Source organism: Pan paniscus, chromosome 21 (assembly GCF_029289425.2).
Source record: "Pan paniscus chromosome 21, NHGRI_mPanPan1-v2.0_pri, whole genome shotgun sequence".
Taxonomy (NCBI): Eukaryota; Metazoa; Chordata; class Mammalia; order Primates; family Hominidae; genus Pan; species Pan paniscus.
This window is the reverse complement of record NC_073270.2, coordinates 11327429-11340002: the sequence shown is the minus strand read 5'-3', so window position 1 is coordinate 11340002 and position 12574 is coordinate 11327429. Positions and strand designations below refer to the sequence as shown.

The 12574-nt window shown below is 38.8% G+C and overlaps 1 protein-coding gene across 1 annotated transcript in view; it reads right to left on the bottom strand.

Annotated features, from left to right (window-relative positions):
* The window catches only part of SLX4IP (SLX4 interacting protein), a 193312-nt gene that overhangs the window by 158874 nt on the left and 21864 nt on the right, over positions 1-12574 (bottom strand). Inside the window, exon 2 of the mRNA XM_003810570.6 lies at positions 10754-10809. Within this exon, the coding sequence (XP_003810618.1) occupies positions 10754-10780 (27 nt within the window). The 5' untranslated portion in view covers positions 10781-10809. The remainder of the gene's footprint in view (positions 1-10753; positions 10810-12574) is intronic.

The window sequence follows — 12574 nt, the reverse complement described above, 5'->3', positions numbered from 1 at the left end:
ACAATTCTTCTTCCAGTGTGGCCCAGGGAAGCCAAAAGATTGGATACCCCTGCTTTAGATTATTCAAGGCCTGTGCAGATATGAAAGAAGCATAGGACAGCTCCTTCTTCCCAGGGAATGTGGCTAGGCATAATGTATATAAAAGCATATGTATATCACCTCAAGATGATGTTCTTAGGAAAGAAAACAAATTGGAAATATATATAAAACATAACATAAACTGCACATAACAGTCAAAGAAACACATAGCAAGAGAGAAATCAATATGGGAAAGGTTTAGATGTGTAACAAAGAAAAAGCGAGTCATTCACTGGTCAAGCTTGGAAAAAGCTGAAGGGTGTGGACCAAGGAAGAAAAGGTGAGAGATAGCAAACAGAGGGAAAACCACAGAAAAGCCAGATGACTGCAGGAAATGCAAATGCGTTAGTTTCACAGGAATAAGTGGGCCACGTTCCCCAGTTCCAAGATGAAAACAAACATGGGTCCAAGTTAAAAAGGAAGGGGAGAGTAATTATCAGAATGCCTTAAGTCTAGCTGGAGAGTTCAGATTAGATCCATTTAAACAAAAGGAATTACCCTGATCACCTAAGCAAGGAAGTAACATGATGAATATGATGTTAAGAAAACATTACCCTGGCACTTGTCTAGATGAACTGGAATGGTAAGAGAAGAGAGGCACAGAGGTCCTCAGAGACTAACATGGACATAAAAACAAGGACAATAAAGGCTTGAATTTCTAAGAGGAGTAAATTCAAGATGCTCTGCAGAGCAGGAATGCATTTAGTAAGTGACAAAAGAATGAAGGACGAGACATCATTTGGCAAGCCCAGGGTGTGTGAAGGCAGCATCAGAGACTTTCAAAGCAAAAATCAGCTTAGATGAAAGCCATGATAAACTCAGTTCTTTGTTTGAAGTTTTAGGGATCAATGTAGGCAGAAACTTCTTGGAGGCAGGTGGAAAGTTGAGACTAAAAAGGAGGATAAGAAGCCAGAGCTGTATTTACACATTTTTAGTCATCCAAAAAAAGAACAGACTAGTTTATCTATTATCACATGAGGAAAGGACTGGGAAAATGAAGCCTAGAAAACTGGGTGTCTGGCCAGAAAGGCAAAGAGAACACTTAGAAAAAAAAAATTAATTTCAAGTCCAAGAACTTTGTTTCAAAGTCATCAACACTCAGAGCAGATGCCTTACAGAGTGAGAAGGTATCTAAAAGCTCTAAGCCTGAGATAAAACTCATTGGGTGACTGCTGGTGTGAAAACTTTTACTAATTTTATTTCAATTCTTTCACGAAATCAGCACATACTTACTTAAATACAGCTTCCAGCATGAGCAAAGCAATAGAACAATGATACTGAATGGGAAAACAGCATCCTATGTTAGTTTGGGCATAGCATCAACCACTCTGCAAACTCTCATTGACCCTGTATGTCTTTAAAACATAAAGCTCTTACAAGGAATACATGAAATTAAGGAGGAATTGGAAGATGCAGACTTTAAGTATCAGGAGAAGAAATATAGAGGTACTTCTTTCACTTTAAAAGTTTCACAGGGACAAATCTCTGTAAAATCATTCTTCGGGACAAAGGTTGCACACTCCAAAGTTATTTCCAGTAAGGAATATAACCATTTAAAATGTTTGTGATTTATTCTGTTTAGGCACTTCAGTTTTATTCTTTCTTAAAATGTGTGGAAAAATCAGTACCTAGAACTCAATTGATATGAAAATAATTGCATAAATCTTTTCAATGTGATACACAAAATCAACGCAGCCATTTTCAAATGAGCACTGATAATAGTCAGTACCACGTTCCCATTTAAGTAGACGAAAAAACCTAGGACACAGGATTTAAGTGATTCCTTGAGGCAAACTAGCAAGACAAAAGCCTAGTGATTACCCATTTACCATTCAACTGTCTCTTTCTCTGAAAGTTTAAAGAGCTGCTCTATACTTTTACTATAAAGGGGAAATCATTGTCAATTCTTAGGCTTATTTCTCTTTTTGTGGTGTTCTAAGGAATGTGAAGACTAAGGTTAACTGAAATTCAGAGAAGAACATAAAACTATAATTGCTCTGAAAGAGTGGAAAGAAAAACATTGATAGTAAAGATGCAGGGAGTTCTTTTTTTTTTAATAAAATCTCTCCTTTCCTCCTAAATATTAATAAAACCTTAAATCTTTTACTTTAGATTCAGAAAATGACTCAAGCTTCCTACCCCTAAATTCCAGCCCTCCCCTCTCCCAAAATAAAAAGTAGACAACCCCATCAAGAGCAAAAGTAAAAGCGTTTAGCCTCCTGGAATGGGAGGGAAGAAAGAGGAGGGGATCATTACACATTCCCTGTAGAAGACAAAGCCAGATGCACATTCCAGAGAAATCTGGCGGGTCCGAGTTTTTCCTTAAATACAGACTGGCCTGTCACTAAGCCAGGCTCTGTAATCTTCCCAGGCTGCCACCGCTAGGGAAGCCAGGAATCCCTTCTAATTAATCAAGCCCTCCCAACAAAAATTTTCCCACCCACAATAAAGTAGGTTGGGGGGGAAGGGAAGCAGCAGAGAAAGCTCTGCAGCCAAAAGAATTCTAGACTTTAGTATAATACCTAACTAATCCAAGAAAACAGATGCAGGAAGCAGAGGAAATGATCTACAGAGACACACAATGAGGTAGGAAACTTTCACAGCACTGCTCCGCTGGGATCCAAAATTTAAATTCAAAATCATAAGATATAATTATTATTGAGAGCGACCCTGGCAACATTCTATACTTTTTCAAATGCCTCTAAGGCAGGGGGTGGACACATAAACTTTCCTGAGGTAGACACCATGTGTATCACTTGACACTTTTAACAATAATTTGATATTTGGATTTCTTTTTTATTTTACTAAAGTTTTGTTTTAATGGATAAACATTCATGACTATTACATTATGTGTCCATGTCTATTTCTTGCAAAGGAAATGGCTTTACCTTGGCCTTGCTAACTTACCCCACACCTGCAGCCAGTTTAACCCAAGGTAACTTCATTGAATGCTTATTCTGATAAGGTACCAGGAGGTAGGAGTACCAAGGATACAGAAATTTAGATCTGTGTTGGTCAATACAGCCGATATTAGCCAGTGGTGCCTACTCAACATTTGAAATGCAGCTAATAGGAATTGAGATGTGCTGTAAAAGATATATTTGTAGGCCGGGCGCAGTGGCTCACGCCTTTAATCCCATCACTTTGGAATGCAGAGGCAGGCGGATCACTAAAAGTCAGGAGTTTGAGACCAGCCTGGCCAACATGGCAAAACCTCATCTCTACTAAAAATACAAAAATTAGCTGGGCGTGGCGGCATGTGCCTGTAATCCCAGCTACTTGGGAGGCTGAGACAAGAGAATCACTTGAACCTGGGAGGCAGAGGTTGCAGTGAGCCAAGATCTTGCCACCGCACTCCAACCTGGGTGACAGAGCAACAAGCGAGACTCAATCTCAAAAAAATAGATAAATAAAAGATATATTTGTATACATATTCTATACATAAATCAGTGTGTGTGAGTGTGTTTATTTCAGACTTTGCAAGCAATAAGGTCTTTGTTTCAACTACTCAACCCTCCACTTCATTGTAGCATAAAAGCAGCCAGGGATGATATGTAAACAAGTGGGAGTGGCTGGATTCCGGTAAAACATTATTTACAAAAACAAGCAGCTGGCATGTGGGCTGTAATTTGCAGATCTCTGGTCTAGATCTTTTCCCTACCCTAAAGAGTTTATTATTTTGGAAATTTTAAAACACTGGGGTGGGTGCAAAGCTTGGGTTTAAGATTGCTATGAAGCCTTGGGGAGACACGCCTGCTGCTACCACTTCTTTCAGTTAAAATAAGAGTCACTCACTGAAGTACAGGACATACCTCCCTGCTAGAAGCTGCAGTAGCCCAGAAGTCTATAGACCCTGAAAGTTATACTTCCAAGGATTCCTACATCTCATGCACTACTGCCATTTCCTGGAAGTCTGGCCTCAGAAGAGTCTTCAACTCTTGAAAGAGTTCAAGAGCCAGCTGTGCGGTGGCAGTGCCGCCTGTAGTCCCAGCTACGCAGGAGGCCGAGTCGGGAGGACAGTTTGAGCCCAGGAGTTCATGTTCAGCCTGTGCAACATAACGAGATCCTGTCTCTAAAAAATAGTGATAAAAAAAAGAATTCAAGGCCAGAACCACAGCCCTTAAAAAGAAAAAAAAGTATTCGTATGCAGGAAGGTCAGAAGGGTAAGTCGTTTGCATGAATAATTAATGCCATTCCAAGGGCAGTCTTAGAATAAACAACCCAGATCAAGTGTCAAACTATTTGGTGTTCATCAATTTTTCTGTTACTTTGAAACCCTGCTCTAACCAAGTACTTTTCAACCCAGTCAAAAGTGGCTGCATCTCTGTGAAAAATTTGCATAAGTTAATTAATTCCTTTTAAATGTTATTTATTTATTTATTTTAATTTAGAGATGGGGTCTCACTATGTTACTCAGGCTGCTGGTCTCTAACTCCTGGCCTCAAGTGATCCTCCCTCCTGGGCCTTCCAAAATGCAGGGATTACAGATGTGAACCACTGTACGCAGCCTACATTTTATTTATGCACTTAATTTTTATATTAATGCATAGACACATATTAAAATGACATATCAAAGTGAGGTCTCAAGCTGGGTGTAGTGGTACACATCTGTAGTCCCAGCTACTCAGGAGGCTGAGGCAGGAGGATTGTTTGAGCCCAGTAGTTCAAGATCAGACTGGGCAGCATAAGGAGACCCCATCTTTCAAACAAACAAACAAACAAAAAAACAAAATGGCCTCTTCTGCCTCATCCAGCCCCCTCTCTCACTCCAACTCTCACTCACCATGGGCAACCACACTGAAACTTAGCTTTTTGATCTGGTAATTTGCCAACATATTTCTAAACACTATGTTTATCCTACGAATGTCTTATTATTTCAGTTTTATATACTTTATGTGGAAAATGAAGACTTAATCCTTATACCTGCCCTCCCACATGTTTCCTTCCCCAGCCTTCCAAAACTTGGAGTTCACAATATTATGAAATGTAACCTCTGTTTAAAGCTGAACCATGCAGGAGGATCACTTGAGCCTAGGAGTTCAAGGCCGCAGTGAGTTATGACTGTGCCACTGCATTCCAGCCTGAGCAACAGGGCAAGACTCCATCTCTATAACAAGAAGAACAAAAAGTTGAGCCACGTAGTATACTATGCTTAATTTCCTATCTTGCACAATCTTTTGTTTACTGAGAGCTGAGGGTTGCATCATTTTTCTTTTGTTTAGTTTTCTATATTCCTATGACTAAATCATTCCCATGCTACCTGACAGGTCTAAAAAAATCTCTTCTCAATGCATTTAAATACATGATGTATTTTATTCATTTCATTTTTTGTTGGAGAAATCTTTCATGGAACCCTCTGTCTTCTTCCAATAGGACTGGTTACTTTGGTTGCAGTTCAGAAACCAATACCCAGAAATATAACACTTTGACATGCTAAACTAAAAAAGCAGCAGCAAGGTCTCTCTGACCTCCTCCCCGCCTCCTCTCAATCCGTTATCTCTCCCAAAGCACAAGATGAGGCTCTCCGCTGAAGCTCTATTATCTGCCCAGAAACTGGATACCCAAAGAGGAACACAATTGCCTTCCATATTCCCTGAAATTATCTATAGCAGAGAAGACTAAAGAATGCAACCACACAGTGGACAGGCATTTCAACTAGGTATTATCTGCTTCTCGGCTCATTCAAATTCTAAAGAGAATCATTTACAAGTTAATTTCTGTCTCTCGAGTCCATTCATTTCCCCTAAAAATCAGTTACCCCTATATCTCCCAGTTCCCTCTCCCCAACGAAGAGGGTATTAAGGGTCAACTGTCTGGCTCTTTGGGTTTTCTTTTCTTGTTGTTGTTGTTTTTAGAGACAGGGTCTCTCTATGTTGCCCAGGCTGAACTCAAACTCCTGGGCTCAAGCAAATCTTCTGCCTCAGCCTCCCCAAATGGCTGGGACTACAGGCATATGCCATCACGTCCAGCTTTTGAGTGTTCATATTTTGTATGACTCCCATGCACTTGTGTGCACATAATAAATTTGTTATGCTTTCCTTAGTTAACTTATTCTTTTGTTACAGGAGTGCTGACTGTGACCCTTCATGATGGGGAGGAAAGGATCATACCCTTTCCACCCTTACACTTTCTAGGCAAAATACACAGTAATCATCAAGGAATTTGGTTAGGCCCTCACCTGACTGGTTCCCTATTTCCTGGATCCCATATCTGATTCTTTCTCTGTTTATTCCCCTATTTTGGAAGACCACATCCTTTCTAAAACAGTGTGCATCAGAAGGGAAGTGTTTTCTACACTCTGCATCCTAAAAATAAATGTCTATTCTACCATGTGACTGAAAGTTGGGCTGTAAAGGGAATTCTTGGTTGGAAACCATTTTTCCTAAAATATTAAAGGTATTGTTCTACTGTCTCCTAGTTATTGCTGTTGAGAAGGGTGTTCTGATTCTTGATTCTCTGTCTGTAATCTGTTTGCTTTTTAAGTTCTTCTCTAAATTCCCAGTGTTCTGAAATTTTAGGATGATATGCCTTAGCACAACTCTTTTTCATTGACTTTATTGTGTATTCACTCACAGCTCTTTCAAACAGGAAGTTTGTATCCTCCACTTCCAGTAAATTGTATTGCATTATTTCTTTCATAATATTTTCTCAACCATTTGTTTTTCTTTCTAGAAGTCCAATTTTTCATATCAAGACTGAAACTCTAATTTTCTTGTGGTTTTCTCCTCAATTTTTTAATCTATTATCTTTTTGTTCTACTTTCTGGGCAGTGTTCCTTGGTGTTTGCCCCATACTTTATCATATTTTCATTTATATTATGTTTTTAATTTATAAGAGCTCTTTCTTGTTCTTGGGAATTTCCCTAGTTCGTAACATCCTAACCTTGTTTTGTGGTTATATGTAATACCTTCCTTTTTCGCTCTGAGACTCCATCTCTACAAAAATTTTAAAATAAAAAAAATTAGCCGAGAGTGGTGGTGCATGCCTGTGGTCCCAGCTACTCAGGAGGCTAAGGCAGGAGGACTGCTTAAGCCCAGGAGGTCAAGGCTGAAGTGAGCCATATTCACACCACTGCACTCCAGCCTGGGCGACTGAGTGAGATCCTGTTTCAGAGGGGAAAAAAGCACTCTCAAAGTAATAAGGAAAAGAAAAACAGGGAAAGGCAATTGGCCACTGGCCACACAGCACTCACACAAGACTTCAGGAGCAGTGTTCCCTGGGAAGAAAGCATGTCTGACAACATCAGTAGCAGGTGTGCAGGTCTCCTGCTGCTCATGATACCCTGGAGCAGAGCACAGAAACCTGGCAAAACTTGATGTCAGATATTTAAAAAGGGATCCCCATGCTTGAGTCACGGAGCTTCTAAGTAAGGTACATGATTAGAGAAGCACTGGTCCCTAGCCTGTCAGAGGCAGAAATACAACCACAAAGTGATGTGCAGAGCCTTCAATACGATGTGTCAGAACCCTGTCCCTATCCCTATTATGCTAGCCTGATACTCACGGTTGAGGCAACTCCTCTGCCTGCCATGATCTGGAAGCTTTGTTCCAAGCCTTGCAGGCATCACTATAAGATGGGATAATATGGTAGCAGAATATGCCATTTCCATGGGTATGGAACAGACCCATCTCTTGCATAATTAGGGGCCTCAGGTCCAAGCTTCATGGTTGACCAGGATGGTCTGCCCTACTTGGCCATAGCCAGTTTCAACAGAGTTTTGCAAGAAGCCCAGCCCTTTTCTGAGCAGACAGACTACCAGGGCTCGGTCTTGGAAAAATTAATCTCACTCCTCTAGCATATAATAAAGTCATATGAGACTATCCAACAAACTTCAAATAAAAGTTCTCTATAAGAAGAGAATAGAGAGAATTAGGAGAGGCAGAGAAAATGGTCAAGAATTTTCCAAAACTGATGACTTGAGCTATCAAATTGAAGACATACATTTTATCCCAAGCCAGAATAAAAACAAGACTATAACTAGAGATTTCATAGTGAAACTATAGAAGAGCAAAGACAAAAATAAATCTTAAGAGCAATCAGAGAAGAAAGACAGATAACCAAGAAGGAATCAGATCAGGCCAACAGTGAACTTCTGAGGTGAGTAGTCTCCATAGATGCACCCCAACAATTCTCCCAATCCCTGTGAGAAAATACTGCTTCTCAAGTCAAGAGTGCAGCTTCCCCTGACTCTAGGCTGACCCTGTGAATGCTCTGATCAATGGAAGTCCACAGAAGTGGCATCTGAGATGTCTGCATCTAGGCCTTCAGAGGACTGACAAATTATACTTCTTTCATTGTGCAAGTCTTAAGATGCTACCCCTCAAAACTCAGCCACCGGGCTAGATGCCCAAGCCACGCAGAACAGGCAAGTGGATGAGAACTAAAGGACAACAATTAACAGATCCAGCAATGATTCCAACCAAAGCCAGCATCAACTGCACTGAGTATGCCATCTTTCATTTTCCACCTAAGTTGAGTCCCTAAGTAGAACTGCAGCCCCAACCAACGTCAAAAGGAAAAATTACTCAATTGATGCTAGGCAACCTACAGAATCAGGAGAGATTATAAAATGGTTCGTGTTTCAAGCCACTAAGTTTTAAGGTGGATTTAAGCATCAATACATAATGAAAACATTTCTCAGTAGTAATGAAAGATGCCAGAAGAAAATTAAAAATTATCTTTAAACTGTTGTTGGAAAATAATGCTCAACCTAGAATTCTAAAACCAACCAAATATCTTTCTAGGGTGAGACCAAATACATTTTTAGACACACAAATAGTGAAAGTTCATCACTTACATGGCTTCACAGAAAGAAATACTAAAGAATATATACATGGATACAAAAAACAACTGAAAGCAATGAAATTTATAAATATGTTAGTAAATCTAAATAAGCACTGACTTGGTTAAAAATAAGACAGAGCTATAATATTACATAGTATCTAATCTGGCCAACTAGCTATTGTAATTTATATTTTGATGTTTTGAACTTGCACTTATGGTAACATTAGCATACAGAAAATGTCCTAAAGAAACACCAACATATATGAAAGCATCTCCAAGATCTTGCACTCGTCATCAGTTCTTCTCTTCTCCCTTCCCACTATCCCTCACACAGGAGCCTCCCATCTATCCACACCTGAGAAGGTCTCAACCCCAGCCATCAAGGAACAAACAAGGGACATTTATAAGAGGAAAATGAAAGAGGGCAACCAGGCAAGAGAACTCTCCTGGCATTTACCCAGGTAGAGAATTTGCTGATTACTTCTTTTGCTTCAACCTTTTATCTGCTTTGACATAATGAGAAATCAAGCCATGGACATGGAATATGAATGATAATTTTTAACAGTAAAGACCAAGTGATGAACAAAAAGCATCTTTAAAAGATGAAGCAAGGAACGCCTCATAACCATATGAACATTTTCTCCGCCGTCTCATTCTCAAAATATAAATTTTCAATATGCCTACTTAAAATTGTCAAGTCCCCAAAACACCAAAAGCAATTGCGACAAAAGCAAAAATTGACAAATGGGATCAAACTAAACTAAAGAGCTTCTGCACAGCAAAAGAAACTATCATCACAGTGAACAGAGAACCTACAGAATGGGAGAAAATATTTGCAAGCTATCCATTTGACAAAGGTCTAATATCCAGAGCCTACAAGGAACTTAAACAAACTTACAAGAAAAAAAACAAATGACGCCATTAAAAAGTAGGCAAAGGACGTAAACAGACTCTTCTGAAAAAAGGACATTCATGTAGCCAGCAAATATATGAAAAAAAGCTCAACACCACTGATCATTAAAGAAATGCAAATCCAAAACAATGCAATACCATCTCACGCCAGTGAGAATGGTGATTATTAAAAAGTCAGGAAACAGCAGATGCTGGTGAGATTGCGGAGAAAAAGGAATATTTTTACACTGTTGGTGGGAGTGTAAATTAGTTCAACTATTATGGAAGACAGTGTGGCGATTCCCTAAAGATCTAGAGGCAGATATGCCATTTGACCCAGCGATCCCATTACCGGGTAATATACCTCCCAAGATATAAATCATTCTATTATAAAGAAACATGCATGTGTATGTTCATTGCAGCACTATTCACAATAGCAAAGACATGGAATCAACCTAAATGCCCATCAGTGAAAAAACGGATAAAGAAAATGTGGTACATACACACCATGGAATACTAAGCAGCCATAAAAAGGAACAAAATCATGTCCTTTGCAGGGACGTGGATGGAGCTGGAAGGCATTATCCTCAACAAACTAATGCAAGAACAGAAAACCAAATACTGCATAGTCTAACTTATAAGTGGGAGCTGAATGAGAACACATAGACACATGGGGGGAAACAGCACACACTGGGACCTGTTGTGGGGGAAGGGGGAGGGAGAACATCAGGAAGAATAGCTAATGGACACTGGGCTTAATACCTAAGTCATGGGATGATCTGTGCAACAAACCACTGTGGCACATGTTTACCTATGTAACAAACCTGCGCATCCTGCACACATGCCCCAGAACTTAAAAGTTGAAGGAAAAAAAGAATTTTTGCAGAGTCCCAAGTGTAAAAAGCAGAAAGTTAGGAACCTCGATTTTCAATTAACACAGAGCTCAGTTATATTAGAAAGTGATTAGCCTCTTTTTAAAAAGCTATTAAACATTACTTACTTTAACAGCAAATTTCTTAGATGCCATGGCTTATTGATTCCACAGTAACTACAGACCTTTAAGAAAAAAAAAAGTTACAATTAGGTATATTAAAATTTCTTTTTATTTGGATATTATACAGGAAAAAGATGGGCTGAATAGTAAAATATCAATGGGTATTTATGAGATGAATGTTCACTTATAATTGCCCTTAACCAAAATACTATATTAAATTAGTAATTTAAGCACTGCTTGCAAATAAAAGGACAGGCCCTGGCCAGGCATGGTGGCTCACACCTATAATCCCAGCACTTTGGGAGGCCAAAGTGGGAGACTCACTTGAGCTCAGGAGTTCGAGACCAAACTAGGCAACACAGCAAGACCTCATCTCTACAGAAAGAAAAAAAAAAAAAGAGAGAAAAGCACAGGCTCAGATGGCTTCCCTGCTACATTCTACCAAATGTGTACAGAATAATTTAAACCAATCCCTCATAAACTCTTTAAAAAAACAGAAGCATAAGAAAAATTTCTCAAATAATTCTGAAGCCAGTATCATCCTGATACCAATACCAGAGAGAGACATCACAAGAAAACCACACATCAATGTCCCTTATGAAGACACAAAAATTCTCAACAAAATACTAGAAAATCAAACATAGCAACATGTAAAAAAGATTATACACCACGATCAAGTTGGATGTAGCCCAAGAATGCAAGGATAGTTTAAGATCTGAAAATTAATCAATATAATACACTCTATTAATAGAATAACAGAAAAAATGCACATAATCATAATACAAAAAAAAAAAACAAACCCAAAATGCTTTTTTAATTAAAAACAAAAAAAAGCCAACACAATAGGAATAGAAGGAACTATCTCAACCTGATAAAAGACATTTAGGAAAAACCAAGTGCTAAAATCATACTTAATGATGAAGACTAAATGTTTTCTCCCTTAAGATGAGAGACATGTCTTTACATGAAACGTCTGCTCTTGCCATGTCTTTTCATCATTGTACTAAGGTTCTAACTAAGGCTATTAGGCAAGAAAAAGAAATAAAAAGCATCCAGATTAGAAAGAAAGAAATAAACTGTCTATTCATAAACAACATGTTCTCATATATAGAAAACCCTAACAAATCATCAAAAAACTACTAGAATTAATAAGTTCAGCAAGGTTGTAGGATATATGATAAATATTTTAAAATCTACTGTATTGCTACATATCAACAATGAATAGTCCTAAAATAAAATTTAAAGAAAAATTCCTTTCATAATAACATGAAAAAGAATACTTAGGAATAAGCATAACAAAAGTACAAGATTTGTACACCAAAAGTCATAAAATATAATTGAAAGAAATTAAAGACTTAAGTGGAAAGATAACCCTTGTTCATGGATTGTAAGACTTAATGAGGTTAATACAGCAATATTCCCAAATTGTTCTCAGATTCAACGTAATCCCTATCAAAATCCCAGCTGACTTCTTTATAGAAATTAACAAGTTTATCCTAAAATATATATGAAAATGCAAGAGATCTGGAGTAACAAAAACAATACTGAAAAAGAAGAATCAAATTGGAGAACTCAGCCTTCTCAATTTAAAAGCTTATTACAGCTGGACACAGTGGCTCACGCCTGTTAATCTCAGCACTTTGGGAGGCCGAGGCGGGCAGATCACAAGGTCAGGAGTTCGAGACCAGCCTGGCCAACATGGTGAAACCCCGTCTCTACTAAAAATACAAAAATTAGCTGGGCATGGTGGCATGCACCTGTAATCCCAGCTACTCAGGAGGCTGAGGCAGGAGAATCGCTTGAACCTGAGAGGCAGAGGTTGCAGTG